The following is a 20,576-nucleotide window of genomic DNA, read 5'->3' as shown; positions in this document are numbered from 1 at the left end:
CCTCCAATGTGATCAGACAGTGAGGTTCTAAGCAGCAGAAACCCCAAACCATTCATATGAGAAGCAATGATAGATAGACAGCAGAAACAACACTGGATTTGGATGGTAAAGGCCTCTGGTTCATATCCTAGCTTTGCTCTTTCATAGGATCCTAGTTCTAGAGCTGGCAGGAAACTTCGAGGCTATCCAGTCCAAAATCTTCGTTTTAGAGAGGTCCAGAGTTTTTAAGTGACTTTAAGTGATTAAGTGACTTGCCTAAGATTACATAAGTAATCAGCTATGTCAGATGTGGATTTAAACTCAGGTCCTTGGACTCTGACTTCATTCCACTCTACCCTACCTGTCAGATTAGATAACACCCTCCTGTCTAAGTTTCAGTTTCCTTATGTGTAAAATGATCTCTGAGGTGCATCCTATTTCTGAATCCCATAGGCCTATAGCAGATTTCTTGAGAGTTTTATAGTAAAAAAAAGAAATGGAGAGGGGAAGGGAAAAAGTGTTTGCTTGAGAATAAAAGCTTCCAGAAATGTTTTGTTTACATGCCATCTTTAACACAAGACTATGGTAAATGTGTGAAATAATGGTTATTTCCATTATAACCATGTATACATGGTTACTAAAAATGGGTTTTTTTTAATAGTGTGCAGTAAAGCACTTGGAAAAGTTAAAAAATACAGCCCAATCCATCCTGCGTGTTTGAAACAAGGCATGTTTCCCAGTGTCCAGAATAGAAGAGCTGGCGAGATAGAGGAGATTGGGTTTTGAATGTCCCGTACTATCCGCATGTACTGTGTTTACAGGCAGTGAGAGGGAATCTGAGGTGAATACTAGAATTGGCTCTCAGGTTGTTGGTCTGAGGGTAGAGGAAATTCATTTTCAGTATAACCTCAGAAATGTCAATTGTATTAGAAGCCATTTGGCAAGGAGCGCTTCATTCTTTGAACTGACAAGCGATACCCTACTCTCCTGCTTCCAGGTTCCTGCTCAGATTGCCAAACAGCCCTTCTGTAGTCCTCCGATAAATTTACATTTTCCTCTCTTTAAATACAAGCTGGCCATGAAAGTAACTTGGCAGCCTTCAGACAGACTGGGTTTCAGTTTGATAACATGACCACGGCCAGAATATTATTTGGCCTTGCTGCTACAGCGGCTTGTGTAACACTTACTAACATTTTTTCTGTAAGCAGTCTAAGGGGATCATGGCATCCGTCCCTTCCTGCCTTTGTCCTTTGCCCCCTTTCTTCCTTCTTGGTATGTACACGTGCCTATGCCCATAAATACACATATTTATTGCACTCAAGGATTCTTGAGTTGCATCTACCAGCCAGTCAAGTAAAAAAAAATCTGGATGCTTGGTCCACAGAGACCAAAAAACCAATTTAAGTCTATTTGGAAAGGGCAGCTAGGTGGTACAGTAGATAGTCAGAAGGACCTGAGTTCAAATTTGGCTTTGGACACTTGACGCTCACTGGCTATGGGACCCTGGGCAAGTCACTTAACCTCAATTGCCTCACCAAAAATAATAAATTAAAAAAAAATTTTAAAAGACTATTTGGGGCTGAGCTAATGGGAATGGGTTAGACCCAGACTTTGAAGCCTCCTTTAAGTTCAAAAGGAACATAACATAGCATTTTGATTGAATACTCACTGCTAACTTCATTTCTGATTGGCACTGGTCGGTGGACTAATATAAATTGGGTTCTATGTTTTGTGTGACTTTCTAAAAAGTCAATCATTTTATCCTTCTATTCACAGTTGTGTTTGTCTGTTTATATTAATGAGCCTTATGTAGAATCACAAGTCTCCAGAATGATGGACTAACCCCTGAACTCTATCTGTAGGAAGTTAGGTAAGTTTGATCACAAAGGCAATGTGATAATAGAGAAGGGAACACTAGCTTAGAAGTCAGAGGGACTGTATTTGAATCCTGGCTCTGTGCCTTACTATGTATATGAGCTTAAGCAAATAACTTGCCCTGACATGGCCTCAGTTAATTCATCTGCAAAATGGGGGGAGGGAGATCAGGAAAGATGACTGCTAATATCTCTTCCAGCCCTACATTTATGAACTTATGGTAAGATACATTTTGGCATCTTACCCAAGTCCCTGCCTCAAAATTAAGCAGGAAATGTACTTCCTGAAACCAAGCACCAACTTAGCAGGCTAATAGACAGCATTCTACTCTGCCATGAAGCAGATTCAAACTATTTGTGAATTTTTGTTTTCTACAGAGCCAAACAATGAGACATTTTACTTTGTTACCCTTAATGTAAGTGAAATCCACAGCTGTAGGCCCTTTGGCAAATCACTTCACTCCATGACCAATAATTGCTTCCTCTGTAAAAAAGAGGGTGTTTGACCAAGATGATCTATAAAATCTTTTTTTTTTTTAACTTTAGAAACTATGATTTCAGCTTTTTATAATTAGGAGGTGAAATACTGGGCTACTTGAAACATAGCCTAATGATGATTGTGAGTATTCAAATGTTTCATATTCCCCCATTGATCCTGAGTTATTTTATAGTGAGGTTGTACTACTGTGGTATGATACGCCTACCTTGTAGAATCATAAAATTTTCTTTGGGATCTAATCTCAGCCATTAGTGGGCTTTAGTTTCCTCACGGGTAAGATTGGGGGTGGAGAGAATATTGGGCTACCTGACTTCTAAAGTCCTTTGCTTCTCTAAATCTCTATGATCTTCATCTTCAAGATAGGGACAATAATCCTTTATCAGGGCCACCTGATCCACAGAGGTAGACTGAGGATCAAATAAAAAAAATGTATTTGAAAGCATTTTGAAGAATTAAAATTCTATAGAATCTGTCCAACCAAAGGGAAAAGGACATATTTGTACAAAAATATTTATAGCAGCTCTTTTTGTGTAAGCAGAAAACTGGAAATTGAAGAGATGGCCATCAACTAGGTAATGGCTGAACAAGTTGTGTATATGGCTGTGATAGAATACTATTATGTTATGAGAAATGACAAGCAGGATGATTTCAGAAAAACCTGGAAAGCCTTATATGAACTGATAGAAAGTGACGTGAGTAGAACCAGGAGAACATCATAGCCAATATCAGCAATATTGTACGATGATCAACTGTGAATGAATTAGCTATTCTCAGCAATACAAAGATCCAAGACAATCAGTCCCAAAGGACTCATGATGAAAAATGCTATCTGCCTCCAGAGAAATAACTGATGGACTCTGAATGCATATTGAAGCATGCTATTTTTCGCTTTATTTTTTCATGGTTTTGTTTTGTTTTCATCTGTTTTTGTTCACAAAATGACTAATATGGAAATATATTTTGCATGATTACCCATGCATAACCTATATCAAATTGCATACTGTCTTGGTGGGAGGGTGGGGGGTGGAGGAGGGATATGGACAGGAAGAGAATTTGGAATTCAAAATTTAAAAAAATGAATGCTAAAAATTGTCTTCACATATGAATGTAAATTGTTTTCACATATCCAAAAAAAGAGAAAAAAATAATTTATCCAACCTCTTTCTGCCAGACTATTCTCCCTAAATGATCCTTTTCATTACGACATTTCCCACCTAAGAAACAAACAATGGCTTCCTATAGCTGACCGCAGAGGTGTTAAACATGTGGCCCACAATCCACAAGTGGCCCACAAAGCCACATGCGGTCCACAACACTTCCTAGTGGGGCTGAACCAAATTAAAATGGAGTTCTTATCTGATTTTAACATGTTGATGTATTAATTTTTTAGAAAGAGAGACATATAAACACATGTGGTTTTCTAAGTCAATATGTGGCCCACAGGGATCTTTAGGCATGGTTTATTGGCCCCCATTTCTATTTATTTGATACCACTGGTCTACTGCATTAAGCCTAATTCTTCTGGCTGCCTTTCAAAACAGGCTTATCAAACACAACCTCTTATGATTTCTCAATGCATGCCTGCTATTCTGCTGCCGACCTACTTATGACATATTATTTCCCAAGTCTGTGTCTTTGTTCATATTGTTCTCCCCTCCTGGAATGTCTTCTGTGTCCCTCTCTTTTGATGGCCTAGATCCTTCCCATTTTTCATGTCCCAGCTCTAGTTGCTGCCTAGTCCATGAAGCCTTCCCTGGCTACTCTTGGTCACATGGAATTCCACCTCCTATTAACTATCATGGGACTTAAGATTCATGACCACATCTTTTAGTCCTTAAACTGTTTGTTCTACCTGAGTTATTTATAGCTTTCCAGATACACTATAGCTCATAGTAAGCAAGGACCACATTTTAATTATCTTCTGTATGGTCCTAACTATAGGGTGGAATATAAGAAGTGTTCAATATAAAATTATTGGTTGTTTTATCATAATCATCAGGATCCCAATCAACATCATCATTATCATATCCTTAGAGCTGGAACGAACTATGGTGGTTATTTAGTCAAATCTGTATTTTACAGATAAAGAAAGTGAGGCCAAAATCATGGAATGACTTGGCCAAGGTGATGTAAGCAGTACGCAGCAGATCCAGGCTTCAATTTTAGGTTCTCTGGTTCCAGTTACATAATAAATTCAAATGCACAAATCTATCACCATCATCAATATCCCCATTACTACCATTGCCACCACCACCATCATCATATTCATCAAAATTAATATGGTAACTTACTAGAGGCCTATTTGAGACAGGACTTACAGAAATATCTAGATGTGCATTCCACTTGTGAAATATGATCATGGTACCCTAATATTCTTCTAAAGAACTTTACGGTGCCATGAAACACAATCAGATAAGCCTTCACATGTAGAACATAAGCTCTCCATATACTCAGAAGAGTGAGGATATCACTAAAGGCCACAGTCAGGGAACAATTCATAGAGGTGGTGATCTTGCACTTTATAACATCAAAGAAAGAGGAAGGAGAAACTTGAAAACACTGTCTATTACTCTTAGTTCGTGATGAACAGGAAGGCCAAGACACAGTACTCTGCACACAGCAGCCACTTAATAAATTTTGGCCGAATTAAGAAATGGGGAAAAGAATAAGCATTTTAAAAATATCTACTATATTCTAGGCACTGTGATTAGCACTTTACAAATGTTATCTCATTCGATGCTCACAACAATCTGGTGAGGAAAATGCTGTGATTGTCCACATCTAGTAGTTAAGGCAAACAGAGGTTAAGTGAATGGGTGAAGACACTTACCGAAGAAATGTCGCTCTCCTCACACTTGATCCTGCACTCACTGTTGAACTGGAAACCATTGGTACACTGGTATAGCCCATGGAACTTGGGTGGGGGTGGGTCACATGTCACAGGTACACAGGCTCCCTCCAGCCAGCTGCCATCTTGGGTACACTGTATCTTGAAGGCCCGTCTTCCAAGAAGAAATGAGAGGAATCATTTGAATGAGTGCCTTGCACATAGAAAGCATTTAATGTTTTGGAATGAACTGAGTGACTGAATAGATTAATTTCTTATTCAAAACATTCAAATTTGAATGTTAAACTCCAAGGAGTAGACATCACATTGAAAATATCTATGAGGTAAGTTTGGTCTAACTGACTTCGTATGGAGTTTGCCAATATACCTCCTATGTTGGAGTGGATGATGGATGACAACATTTGTCATCTACTAACTCATCTACTAACTAATAAGATTTTGTGACTTAGAACTGGTAAGGACCTTAGCAATTATCTAACTCATTTTTCAAATGAAGAAACTGTGGGTTAGAGGGCTTAAGAAAGTTGCTCAGAATCATGCAGGTAGGAGAAATGGAGACAGGATTTGAACCTAGGTTTTCTGTATCTAAATCCAAGGTTCTTTCTGCTATACCATGGATGCCTCTCTCAACTCACAGGAAGCAGGGTCTTGATCCAAAACCAAGATTTGTGAACATTAAGTTAACTTTAGGATTGCTAGGTTAATAAGTCGCTAGGCTTATTTTAAAGTTCAAAGGGACCTCAGAAAAAAATCTAGTCCAATCTCCTCATTTTATATGTGAGGAAACAGAATTCCAGAATGATAGTGATTTTAAAATGTGAAGTCATGACATATGGGGAAAGAATTAAGTTTATTTTATGTAATTCCAGAGGGAAGAATTAGAACCAATAGGTGGGACCTCTATACATTCCAACCAATGGAATGAATTATCTTGCAAAGTTGTGAGCTCTCTGATTCTGGAAGTGTTCAAATACAGACTGGATGACCATCTTTTAGGGATGTTGTAGAGGGGTGCCCTTGTATTTGGTGCCCTCTTAGTAGCACAGGGCTAGCTACCATAATAGGCACTCAGTAAATAGTTGCTGACTGATGCATTGATTTCATGCTAGAAGCCACAATAGAACAACACGGAATAATGGATTCTTTGCGATGCTATGATAATGTATTCATCTAACACATGATAATAGATTCAGATGCCCACTGAACAACTGCCCTTCCTCCACACGCCCTGCTTACATTTTCAACTTCACTTACTTCTTTGACTTCCGAGAGGAACCAGGCACGTGGTATCCTGGTTTGCACTTGTACTTGCAAAAGGAGCCCACTTTGTGCTTGTCCTCCCGGCACCGAGCAGTCTGGAGATCAGCATTGGGTACAATGGGAGGGGCCAGGCACATCAGTTCACAAAGTGCCTCCGGGAAGGACCACAACCCATCTTCCATACATGTCAGGAAGCTATTGTTTCCTGTTAGGAAGATGTATTTAGGATTAGCATTAGAAATCAATGGGAGAATGGAACTATACTGCCTTTATTAACAGTATGAATTATGTTGAATTAAACCTTTTTTCAAGTTAGGATTTGCCTTAGAATATAGAATGCTGAAACACAGTTTGTTAAGACTATAAGGAACATAGAATACGTCAGATAATAGAATATGGAGCTCTAAAGATAGAAATGACCTTAGGAACCACTGAGACTATAAGTTTTATCTGATAGAAAAAACTGATATCTATAGAAATGGAATGGTTTACTCAAAATCATAGAGAGAAGCAACCTGAGAGAGTCATGACTGCAATAGAAACCCTCGTCCCCTGACTCTCAAGTCAAAGAATCCTGCTATACTATGAAGTGGACCTGGAGGGTCATCTACACCCTAAACTTAATTTTACATATAAGAAACCTCAGGCTAAGAGGGGAGAGGGGAAGTGACGGACCCAAATAAGAGCAGGTAGGCTCCCCTGAAATCAAGGTCTACTAACAAATTTCATAATGGCATGATCATGATACATGATCAGTTAACTTTTCTCTCTCTATTTCTATGGTTCCATCTAAAAGAATGGAAATGTTGGCTAGCTTGCCTGGGCTTCAAGGGAAAATTTAGAGGCTTTATAGTCCTCAAGTTGAGTTGCTGAGTTGCTTTTCAGATTCCAAACTTTGCTGACAGACCCTCATGAATGACACTTCCCAATATAGCCCATGCCTATGCTAATAGCTGTGCTGACCATCACTGGTGAGCTGGACTGCTTAGGTTTTACAAATGAAAGTAAAACCCAGTGAGGTCGTCCTTATCCTGTCAGATGATATATTATGGTGAAGCAGCTTGGCCAAAGCTTCCCTGAGACAAGAGAGGAGAAGCAATTCACATTCCCCAATATCCTTCTTGTCACTGGCGTCATCTCCGATCTTCCTTCCTCCCCATTAAGCTTTACTGTGCCTTTCCCTCATTCCTTTGCACATTTATCAAATTATCAAGGTGCTCCTCTTTAGTACTTGATTCCTTTCCCTCCTCTTTCTCCTCTTCCTTGTCTTGTATGATTCATCCAGTGAGTGAAGTAAAGGCCAGTGTCTACAAACACAGCAGATGCTTCTGTGTTGATGAACTGTTATATTACAAACTCTGGACAGTTTGACGTCAACAAATATATGAGCCAGCAGGAATGAGAGGGTGATTCATTCAGTTTCCTGCAAAGTGGTGAGGCTTCTTGGGCATCAGGGACTACATGCTCCAATCACTTCCTTTTCTCTTACTTCATTACCTAGTGATGTTCACTTAGTACCATTATCTGGAAACCACTGGAGGTATTGGAGCCAGACATTCTATTATGTAGAGACATTGAGTCTAGGCCATAGGTCAGGCTACTGCCCAGTAGCCCATGGCCCAAGCAGGACTTGGAAGGGAGCATAACAGGAATGTTTCTGGGGTGATGACCTATTAGTGAATTTGAGGGAGATGTCTGGCATTTTTTCCCCTCATGAGTGAAGAGTCCAAGTTTATACCACTGGCCTAAGCCTTATAAGAGTATAGTGGGGATCCTTACTGACAAAAGGAATAGTTTGGAGTTAATTATTCTAGCCTGGAAGGTACCTCAGACTGGGTGACTTGGCCAAGCCCTCACAATTAGAGAGCGGCAAAAGCAAGTTTCAAACCGAGGTCCTCTGACTCCAAATCCACTAAGAAACAGATATTTCAGGAAAGAGAGAGATTCTCAGACCCTGTGAATGAAGGATTGCTAGTGCTATCATGGAAGGGAAGAGTCAAATTTATTCATGGAGGTTAAAACAAAAAAGCAGATCACCGGGGTATCAGATGATAAACCGACACATAGGAGACATTCAGCAGACCGAATAGAACATTAGAAATCAAGGAAGCAAGATTGAAAAGGAATGTAGATCTGTAGAGGATGAAGAAGGATCCATAAGAGGGAACAGAATAAAGGAAGAGAGTTACTTGGGAATTAACAAGAATAAGAGGATGAGTAAGGGAAAGCTTCAGATTGGTTGTTGCACATTAAGAAACACATCTGAACTCCTTACGGTTGCTAGACCAGGGAAACACTGAAGAGGACAAAAACAGAAGAAATCAAGGCCTCATAGAAAGAACTCACTTTTATGTTGGTGGTGTTCCAAGACCTAGTCCCCGGGCTCTAAGGATATCAAAGAGTTAAAAAGAAACTATGTTCCTCACTTGGCAATTCCAAAAAGTATGTCAATTGTTCATCGAAATTGGGCCCTCCTGATAAAAGTGTGGGCAAATCCAATTTTACTTGGATGGTTGAATTGTACAAGGTCTTATATGTCAAAAGGGAATAAAACTAATGGACAGTCATGATCATCTACAAAATCTGCCAAGAGAAAAAGAGAGACAGAGAAATAGACAGAAAGAAACAGAGAAAGAGAGAGACAGAGACAGAGACAAAGACAGAGACAGAGCATCAGAGAGACAAAGACAGAGATTGAGACAGAGACAGAAAGAAAGGCAGAGGGAGAAACTAGTGAGATCATCTCCAAAGTAATAATAGTTGTCATTTCTATATAGTATGTTGAGGTTTATAAAGTATTTTATTATCAATGATCTCATTTGAACAATGACCCTTTGAAGTAGGAAGGCCAAGTTTTATTATCCTTGTTTTTCAGTAGAGGAAACTAAGGCCCAGAGAAGTGAAATGTCTTATCTAAGATCACACAACTGGTAAGTGGCAGAATGAGGATTTGAACCCAAGTCTGCTCATTCTAAAGTCAATGCTCTTGACATCATGCCAAGCTGTCTCTCTCAAATATAACAGAAGACCCAAAAAAAGGCACATCTGCATAGTTCCCTCTTCAAAGGAAGTCCTCCCATGACCCAGCTTTCAAAGTGGCGTCTGAAATTGATGTCCTTTGGTGAGCTATGATTTCACCAACTTGCCATCCAAGGGGAGGGATTTGTGATCTTCACCCACTTGATATGAGTGAAAAGGTATTGATTTATACAAACATCCTTGCAAGGTCAGGAGCTTACGGAGCTTCAAAACACTGTGCAAACCTTAAAGCTATATAAAGTAACAGCGAATACCCTTTTATCCTGCCCTAAAACAAGAATCTTAGAATGTAAGAGCCAGAAAGGACCCTAAAACATGAAACATAATAATGTAAACTGTTAGTTCTAGAAGGAGCCTCAAAGACTAGCCCAACCCCCTCATTTTATAAAGAAAAAAGATGAGGCCTGGAAGGGGGGATGGAAAGGGAAGAGTGACTGGCCCAAGGCCACACCGTAGCAGACTTGGGTACTAACAGCTTGGCCTCTTGACTCCCAGGTCAGTGTTCTTCTGACTCTGGTAAATAAATAATGTCTCTTTACCCTTAGAAGACAAATGGTTCTCCCATATTTAGGAGACCCAAGGTGGGAAGGGGAGAAGAGGTCAGTATAAGGAACATTAAGTCACTGGTCTGGAAGGAAAGGGGTAAGGATTCAGGCACTGTTGAGAAGGGTGGACTCCTATCACATCTTTCTGCAAGCTATAATTGAAATAGCATCTTCACCTTTTTTGTTTCATGATCCTTTCAGAGACCTTCAGTCAGAGAATTTTCTGAATGTCATAATGTCACATGAATATAATTCATTAAAGGAAACAACATGGTACAGTAAGACTTTTGAGCTGGGGAGTCAGGAGAAAAGAAGGCAGTTTGCTACAGTGGAAAGAACCCTGGATCTGGAATCAGAAGATCTGGGTTCAAATCCCACCTGTGAATTTCACTGGCTGTATGACCTTAGGTTGCTTACTTGCCCTCTCAGTTTCCTCCTCTGGGAAATGAGAGGGTGGACTAGATGATCTCTAAAGTTAAACATGGGAAATTCCTGAGTTTTAGGAGATTTGAGCAACCAGCCAAGGTATCTGAAGTAACAACAGACTAGATTTGATAACTAGGAAAAAAAGAAAGAACTGAACCCTGGACTTTCTTACGGAGCTGGGGCAAGCCCATTCTGGAAACAGGCTATGCAATCCTCACTGCCCACAGACAAGTACAACGCTCAAGAAGGCTGTGATTGTCTCAAGGCCCAAGTAGAGGAAGAGGCATATGTAAGAAAAGAGGAGCTATAAGCGTCCTATGAAAGAGGGCACATCGACACATTTATGTAGTTACTGCAAAGGCAGGAAGCTTGAATTCAGCCCGTGATGACTTCCACCTTCAGGGGCATTTTGCAGCAAAATAGAGGACACAGAGAAAGCCTGGAGCTAGATGCTCCCCTCATACTCTCCCACCTGACTGCCAGGTCCCACCCCGACCAAAGTTCTAATGGAAGAAGGTTCACCTGAGTCACCAAATCTTAATGAGGACAAACCTTTTTCCTGCCCTTGATTCTAGCTGGTCCAGGCAGAACTTTTTCCCTAGGTTTTGAAGACAGAGCACCAGGTGGGATTGACAATCAGTATGTTTCAAGACAACAATCAGTCCAAACGGGTGAATCTTCCCAGGGGCATCCATGTTTGATTATTAAGGGGAGAGGATATGAGCAATTAACATAAATGATCAAGGTGATCATTCTCACAGGGAACTCTTTTCCATTGTGGGGGCCCATGACACCCCCTTGAGAGACAGTGTGTGGGAAGGGAACATTGGGGGCAAGGGGGGCTGGTAGAGAAAGATACAGCCAGGTGGGTGCAAATCATTCTGATTAGAAATTATTATTAACCAAAATAAAAATGCTAATAATCAATGCTAATTTATACAGCTTCCATCCCTAGGGGCCTGCCTCTGATTGAGATGAGAAGTGTGATTTCCGTCTGGAGTTATTAATACACCTCACGTCTTAGGGAGCTCAGATGAGTAGAGAGGATCCAAGGGGATGCCTGTTGGTGGTGTTAGCACTTCCAATGGTTTCCAGGCCTCACCAGTACCTCCAAGTTGTTACCCTCTCCTTAGCTATTTCAGACCAGGTGCTTAAATCAGTTCTTGGCATCATAGGAGAATAACTGTTCAATTATACTGAAATGAGTTGAGTCATAGGATTTAGAGTTAGAAGGGGCCTTAGGGTATCCTATCATCAAAAGACCATTGATTTATAGCTGAAGGGCCCTTGTAGGCAATCTAGGTTAACCTCCTCATTTTAAAGATGAAGAAACTGAAGTTAAATGACTTGCCCAACATCACCTTGGTAGTACGAGTCAGAGGGGAGACCTGTACCTAGGTTTTCTATGCTCTCTCCACTGGAACATACTTGAAGATTAGAAAATAATGATGTCCTCCCTGTTTCCTCAGACCAAGGCTAGAGAAAAAGAGGAAATGCCAACAGAGGATTCAGAATCAGTCTCTTTTCACCCTGGAGTCATCCACCATTTTTCTTCCCTTTAATCTGAAGTCTTCTGATTGCTCATTTGCTGTTTTGCCCATTTTTTAACCCTCTTCCAATCCCCAACCTGACAGCAATGAAGGTAGAGGAGAATGACTTCAGGCCCAAGGCCAGTAGTGACCCCAGCAGGCCAGTTTAGTCCCAGCCAGCATTTTGTGGGTTGGACTAAAGGCTGGTCAGTCTCTGGCTCTCCATATGACAGGAATATGGAAGCTACTTTCTAGGAGTGACCCCTAAAGTTTCTCAGCTTGAATCAATTCCCTTTTTAGACCCACCTTTCACTATGCCTACTGTTGAATGGTACTGGCCTCATACATTTTTTTAACTTATTGTTTGCCTGTCAAATAGCCAGGTCTACTTGTTACTTGAAGGGAACAAACCAAAGGTCATTCTCACAATGAGCATAGATGCTGATGGGGATATCCTGTTGGCTTTGTGGTAGCACTGTTGGCATCAATCTGAGCTCATGCCCCTGAAAGTTCAGGATAAGAATCTCTTTATCCCATTTCTTGTTCCTTTTCCTTGTTACCTTTAAAATAATTCCTCATACCTTCCCTATACACTCTTACAGTTATAACTCATGAATTGAGTTGAAGTAAAATAAATTGAATTGTTCTGAACTGAACCAAATTAACTTGGCATGGGATAACCACAGTCCTTCTGGGTTTTAGTTGACAATGGATATGATTAAATACATCATCATCATCAAAACCCATAATGTTTTCCAGGTAGGCTTCCAACTAGTCCTAGCACTGTTTGTGGATTACTGTTAACTAACCACACACCCTTCTGCATTCCCTGATAGAAGTAAGAATCCTCCAAGACAGAGAAGGATTTATGCTAGGTTTATCTGAGAACAGTTCTATGTTCCTGGTCAGAATCAAAAACAGGCTCTGATTTTGTTTTTGTTTTTTTCTGTCAGATGGTGATCTCCTCACACATGCTCCTCATGGGTTTATTTCTTCATCTAGAACAATTGCATTAGTAAAAACAGAAGCACAGGATATCAGAGCTGGCAGGAACCTTAGAAAATAGAGTGGTGGAACTGGAAGGAATCCTGGTGCAAAGAATTTTAGACTATATGGAGCATGTAGGCTGTTAGAGATGCAAGGGATCTTATTGGTCATCTAATCAAGCCATTCAGTCAATCAATAAACATTGATGAAGCACCTACTATGTGCCAGGCATTGTGCTAAGTGGTGGGGCTACACAGAAAACTAAAAGGCAGTCCTTGTTCTCAAGGAGCTCTCAGTCCAACGGGGGAGATGATATGTAAGACATTATGTATAGGATAACCTTGAAATAAATAGATATATGAACAAATAAGGCTATGTATGGGATAAATTTGAAATCAACAGAGGAAAGACACTAGAATTAAGGAAGATTGGGAAAGACTTCCTGTTGAAAGTGAGACTTTAACTGAGACTTGAAGAAAGCCAGGGAAGCCAGTAGGCAGAGATCTAGTTTAACACACAGTTTTTAGAGAAGGAAACTGAGATCCTGGAGAAGGGAAGTGAGTTTCCAAGGTCATATGGTTAGTAAGTAGATGTATCAGTTTCGATTCTATTTTATTCTTTTCCCCACATTTTCCCCCTGCCAGATTTCATAGGAATCTCAAGAGACAAATATCCTTGTCAGTCTCTTCAATGTTTTGTTTTGGGTTTTTGTTTTTGTTTTTGCCTTTTACCTAGGCCCCTGGGGACACTGCATTAAATAAATAAATGGAGTTAACTGAGAGAAGATCAGCAGCCAATTAGCCTCCAGTGTAAAGAAAACCTTGGTTATCACCCACCAATATCAAAATAGTCATAAATAAACATAAGTGAAATATACATACATACATACATATATACATACATACAGTTATATAGATATAGATACACATGTATAGATATATGAAAAAGAAAGGGATATATATATCCCTTATCTCTTTTTCCTTTCAAAGGTTCTTCCTTGCTTCCTATGGTCTAAAGTAAATAGTCATAGTAGACAAACAATACCTTTCAGCTGAGCTGGGAGACGGCACTGGAAGGAGCATTTCTTGCCAAATGTGGTACCTTCAAGACAGGAGAAGGTGGCTGGGTAGACGTGATACTGGTCAGGAATGCCACAGTCCACAGGTTCACATGATACCTGCTTATTCCACTTGCCCTCAGTGCAGGTAACAGTGACGCTAGACCCAGACTAAAAGGAACAAACACAGGAGAATTTGTTAAAGGGAAGAAAAAGTAAGTGGAAGTGAGTATAGATATATCCGATACTCTTGCTTCCAACAGAAAAAAAACATCTGTGTGGTGCTGCGAATTCTGTGGACACTCAGGACAGTAAGGTTCTAGTCTTGGCTCTGTCCTTAAGCACACCTGTGATCTTGGACAACTCATTTCTATTCCATTTCTGGGACTCAATTTCCTCATTTGTGAAATAGTGCCACATCCTTTGGACTACTTGCCTCAAAGTATCAACTGAAACAATGGCTCCAAAGTGTCATGAAGCATTAAAAAAGGGGACAAGAAATATGGACACAGTAGTTAAATCACTTATTTTATTCTCAAGTGGCCTTAAAGGAGATGAGTTGGGGGCACAAATGTTAGGGTTAGACAGCTTAGGGTCCAAGATCACAGAAAATATACATTTAATAATGGCATAATGGCGGGAAAACACATTAGATTTGGCAGCATGATATGGTGGAAAGTTTTAAGAGTTGGAGGACCTGGGTTCAAGTCTCACATTGATACTATCTGGGTGACCTTAGGCAAGTCCCTCAACCACTTAGAACCTCAGTTACCTCTTCTTGTAAAATTAGGAGCCTAAACAAGAGGGCCTCTAAAGTCCCTTTCAGTATTAAATTTATGATCCTATGGTACCAAGGTCCAAATATTGGTTCTTCCACTCTGACTTCAAGTTACATCATCAGAGTCTTGATTTCTTCCAAAGTCAAATAGTGATAGCAATATTTTCTCTATGCATTGCAACAAGTTCTTATGAAATTATTTTTTCAAAATTAAAGCTTTGTAGGAATATATTATTATAGCCATGTTAACTATTATTACCTTATAATGCCCTACTCTATGCATCCCTTTCCTTTTTCTTCATTCTATTTCTCCCTCATCTCTTTTTTCTTCTCTTATTCTTGCTTTTCCATCCTTCCCTTTCGTCCTCTTTCCCTGCTGCCTTGGCATTAAGGGCTGCCAGGGGTTCCCAGGGGCAATGCATAATACCTCTGGGGACTCTTAGAGCCAAAGATCTAAGAGGTCCCCTGGGAAGAATCCTGAAAGGTCTTCCTGACTCAATCCCCCTGACATTGCTGCTAGGAGATGCTGCCCCATTCTCTTGGCTGGGCAGCTGTGCCATAAGTGACTCTGGGACCCTTTTAATGAGAACAGGGTCCCAGTTCATTGGCTTAACTCTGGTTTGGGTCATTAGATACTGTTGTCTAGTTCCCCCAGGATTCCAGTTGCATGTGGTTAGTCCTCTTCCTTTCCTACCTCATATCCTAGGGCTGTGGATCTACCAGCTGGGGCTTCTTCCATAAGGGAAGGGAGTGGGTCCCATCAGGAAGCTGGGGGAGGGGGTGGGAAATGGAGTGAAGACTGCCCTCAGGTGTCAGATAGAGCTAATACGGTGACATACTGTGAGCTAACTCTCTTATCACTATACTTAGAATGGCCTGAGGCTAAATTAGGAGTTTTTAACCTAGCTTCCATGAACTTATTTCTTTTTAACAACTATATTTCAATATAATTAATTTCCTTTGTAATCCTTTACATTTTATTTTATTCATTTAAAAATATGATTCTGAGGAATTCTTCCAGACTGCCAAAGTTCATCACACACACACACACACACATACACAAACACACATACATACACACATATCCCTCTACACAAAAGGGTTAAGAGTTCCTCAGTTAGATAGATCATAGAGGGGTAACAATACAGGTTTACACAGAAGCAGACAAGGAGAGGGGAGTGAACAGAGAGAGTGGAAAATGACAGATAATTTTTTTTAGTATATTTCTTTTTTTTATATTCAATAAAACTGGTATTAAAATTTCCCCAGATGTGGTATATGGCTGCAAATCATGGATAATATGATTATAAATTTGGAGCTGGAAAGAACTTTAAGGTCCATCAGTTGAACCCCTCTTTCCCAGATGAAGAAACGGAAGTCCCCAGAGAGGTTAAGTTACTTGCCCAAGGTCACACAGAGAGTGTCAGTGGTGAGACAGGCAATTTAAGGATCTTCCCAAGTTGACAGTTAGTAAGGAACAGAGGTAGGGTTTGGACTGAGGTCCTCTGACTCCCAAGCCAGGTGCTGTTTCTGCCATACCACACACGGGACAGAACAGAAGACTCATAACTGCAGGTGTTCCAAAATACAGCTGTAAAACTATCCACATGTTACTTAATGTTACCGTTAGGAAGACTTCCCTGATGCATCAGTTTGCTATAGGGCTTTCTCCCTTCTCTTGTAAGCTCCTTGAAGGCAAGGACTGATTCCTCCATGTCTTTGTGTCCCTATTACCTAGTATAGTGCTTTGGACATGGCAGGAACATGATAAATGTTTGCTGAATTGAATTAACTATATTGTCAAGATGATGGATGACTTGGAAAAGAAGTGGCCTATTTACATAGTGAGAACAAGGATAAGAAATGGCTAATGATTAATGATCATGATGATGACAGCAGCTAGCATTTATATAGCAGTTTAAGGATTGAAAAGCATTTTACAAAAAAAAAAAAAACAAAAAAAATAACAAAAATAAAAAAATTAAATTAAATTAAAATAAAAATAAAATAAAAAAAGAAAAAAAAAAGAAAAGCATTTTACAAATGTAATCTAATTCTATCCTGACAAACAGCCTGAGAAGTAGGTTGTTATTATTATCCCCATTGGACAGATGAAGAAACTGAGGAAGGCAGAGATAAAGTGACTTGACCAGGGTCACACAGCGCGTAAGTATCTTAGGTAGAATTTGAACTCAGTTCATCCTGACTCCAGGTCCAGTGGTCCAGCCACTGCACCACCAGCCACCTAGATGAACCCATATCCACTGAATAGTGACAAAATTCATAGCAAGGCCCTTAGTGTATCAGGGAGCTCCTCTTTGGAAAATTGATAGAAGAGGCCCTTCTCCCTGAAGTCAGGGGACATGGGTTCAAAGTTGTCCTCTGATGTTTAATACTTAAGCAACCCTGGGCTAGTAACAACCTCTTTGGACATGTTTCCCCATCTCAAAAGTGAGAGAGTTGGATATGGCTTTGAAGTTCCTTTCAGGTTGGTCTCTGAATCTATAGGAAGCACACAAGCTGAAAAGGTAGACATAGATGATAATCTCTACCAGTGGAAAGAATACCTACATTGGTAAGGACTCAATCTGATAATAGTCCTAGACAAGATTTCATTTTTTTAATGGAAAATTCCCATTAACGTTGGCCTGCTTCATTGGATTTATCAAAAGTAAGCTCAAGTTTCTTTAGACACTACAGTTAAAACAATGTAGTAGCATATTGGTCTATAGATTCTCTTTATGAAATTAACTCTGAAACATCTATTATACTAACATATTCTAACCCTGTACCATTTTTATCTGTATAACTTTCTGTAATAATCACATTGTACCCTGTATATGCTGTAGCAGCTTTTGGACAAACATAACAACATTCTGTACTAGACCTGGGTTTTATTGGGAGGTCATCCTCCTGACTGAATGAAGTTGGAAATCTTTTTTCTTCTTTGTTCCCATGAACAGGAGAATCTGATTTTTATTTTGTTGTTGTTAACAATAATATTAATAATTCACATTTATAGAGTATTTTAAGGCTTACGAGAGCTACAGAGTAGAATAAGGGCTAAGGGTTCCTCAAGGAGATCTGAGTTAAAGTCCTATTCTGACATATACTTGGCATTATCCTGGACAAGTAATTTTACTGCTCAGTGTGCCAAGCTCCCACCTCCCAACAATTCTCTAAGAATAAGCTGAAGAGAAGTTGGTCTGAATCAGCAGAAGATATTTTCTCATCAGGAGTTCTACATATCAGTCAAATCACACATGTGGACCAGCACTACCACATCATTCCCCAAAAAAGGGTGAGAGTAGTTACAAAGAACACTTTGCACAGTATCTCTGTGAAGTGTATAATATAATTAGCATTATTCTCCAAGTTATTGATAGTTGTGAAATGTCTTGCCCATAGTCACATGGTATCAGAATTTGAACCCAGGTTTTCTGTCCCTAGGTTCCAATATACTGTGACATCTTCTGTCTAAGCTAAAAGTGTACTTCCCAAAGTACATTGTGAACAGCCAGATACATTCTTACTTCTTTTGGCAGAAGGGTAGGGGACAGATCACAAAACTTAGAAGTTTGACTATTATCTCTTTCTCAACTCCACCAATGGCTCTCCAATAATTGGGGGTGGGGTGGGAGAGGCTACAGTGAACTTGAATTAGGGATGATGATGTTTTCATAAACACTAACTGAAAAGGCTATCTGATTAGTCTGCCAGCTGAGTTAGAGTCAAGGGAGGAATAGAGGTAATGAGTACGGTCTATAGAATCAGAGATGCATGCCATCCTACAAATGTTCACTTTCTGAAATCCAGGGAAACTGGGAAAGATATTTGAGAAGCAGTATAGCACCAGGGAAAGAAGAACAGATCAGGAATTGGTCAACCTGGGTTCTAACTTTGGTTCTACCACTCACAGGCTATGTCACTTGTATGAGACTCAGATGATTCCTCTGTGGGGTGAGATGGTCAGACTGGAATAAATTTAAAGACTCTGTGGAGTCTTATGGCCATATCCTATAATTCTTTGCAAGGTAATGGTAGTAGAAAGAGAAAGAGGTAAATTTTTTCTTTTTTTTTTTCAATAGCCTAAAAGTGGAAGAGATCCAAACTCCAAGAGAAAGATAGTGCTTGGAGGGAGGGAGAAGCCACTGGTAACAATGCCAAGTAAGTGACAGTCATCACTTGTGGCCTTGAGGGTTTCATTGAGGAAGAGGGCTGGCCAAATCACAGGAGTTTTGAAATGCCAAACATTGATCTAGGATTTTAAAAGCAAAAGATTTTTTTTTTCTTCTCAAGCACACATCAAAGGGACCTGAAATTCCTTAGTGCCAAAACACCCTAATTGTTTCCGTAGGAGTTTGGACCTGTCTGTATTTGATACATGGATATGTTCAGAAGGGAGAAAGCAGCCAATGGCCTGGAAACTCCCATGTGGGCACCTTTTCAAAGGCAGAAGCATTGCACAAATAGGTCCTGTCAGTAGCAAGTTACAATGTCTCCTAGGGCAGTGTAGGATGGCAGCAATGAGATACTACACCGCCTTGGGCACAGTGCCGACGTCAGAGTCATAATGCTATATAATCCCTAGGGCCCTCCCATTCCCATACTCTATCTCCGTTACTTACTAGATGCACTGCATCATACAAAAGCAAGCCCAACCAGTGAAGGAGATGGTCTATTCATGCCTGGTTGAGCAATCCAATGTGGGGGTGGGGGGGTGGGGAGGTGGGGGGAGGCAGGGAGAACCCACTACTGGAAAATCTTATCTAGTCAAAATCAGACAGAGAAATGACCTTAGAGATCATTTGGATCATATATTTAGAGCTGAAAGGTACTTTACAGATCATCTGACCTAGCCCCCTCATTTTACAGATAAGCAAACTGAGACTCAGAAAGGTGAGGAGAAATCCACTCAAGGTCACATAGGTGATACATGATCAGATCCTCAGATTCTAAATCCAATGGTCTGGCTTTCCCTTTCCTTTTCTGTTCTACTGGCCTTATCTCAATACCGAGCTGTATTTTATTGTGGGAGGTAGGCAAGCAATCAATCAGTCAGTGACCCTTTCTTAAGCCCCTACCTTGTACTAGGTGCTGGGGATATAAAGAGAAGAATGAATTAGTGTTTGTCCTCCAGGAACAAAGAGATCACAGGTACAGAAATAAGGGTATGCAAAACAGACGCCAGGTAACTGGGTGTGGGGGGGGGTGGGTGGTGTGCCAGTGCAGATATGAGCTGATGGGATCAGGAAAGCCTTCAGACAAAAGAAAGACAGTTCATCTGAGCCTTGAAGGAAACTGTGGAGATGAAGGTGGGGGGAAGTATTTCAAGTACTGAAGACAATCGGGGCAAAGGTATGGAATGCCATGCATGAGGAACAATAAGAAACCCAGTTTGGCTAGACCATATAGTAAATAAAGTGCAACACTATGCAATATGGCTGAAAAGAAAAGGTTATGGCCACGTTGTAAAAGGTTCTAAATGCCAAACCATATTCTAGAGGTAATAGGCAGCTATTGGAGTTTATTGAGCAGAAAACTGATAAGACCTAACCCTTAGTAAAATCAAAAGTTTTTGATTTACTCAGGAAAAAAATATATGTAATTTTACGATTATTTATTCCTAATAATTATTACATACACACACACACACACACACACACACACACACACACACACTATATTTAGTGACTTCCCATTCCTAACAAATACAGCCCAAACTTTTTGTGGAAAGTTTGCATGCACAGAATGT

At 40.1% G+C, this 20,576-nt stretch overlaps 1 protein-coding gene across 1 annotated transcript in view; it reads right to left on the bottom strand.

Moving 5' to 3' along the window:
• The window catches only part of PAPPA (pappalysin 1), a 275,897-nt gene that overhangs the window by 37,679 nt on the left and 217,642 nt on the right, over window positions 1-20,576 (bottom strand). The window contains exons 15-17 of the mRNA XM_036751860.1: window positions 14,031-14,214; window positions 6,455-6,665; window positions 5,183-5,354 (exon numbers count right to left, since the gene is read on the bottom strand). Of these exons, the coding sequence (XP_036607755.1) occupies window positions 5,183-5,354; window positions 6,455-6,665; window positions 14,031-14,214 (567 nt within the window). The remainder of the gene's footprint in view (window positions 1-5,182; window positions 5,355-6,454; window positions 6,666-14,030; window positions 14,215-20,576) is intronic.

The sequence above is a fragment of the Trichosurus vulpecula genome, chromosome 3, assembly GCF_011100635.1.
Source record: "Trichosurus vulpecula isolate mTriVul1 chromosome 3, mTriVul1.pri, whole genome shotgun sequence".
NCBI classification, from domain to species: Eukaryota; Metazoa; Chordata; class Mammalia; order Diprotodontia; family Phalangeridae; genus Trichosurus; species Trichosurus vulpecula.
The sequence above is the reverse complement of the archived record's forward strand: the minus strand, read 5'-3'. Positions and strand labels throughout refer to the sequence as shown.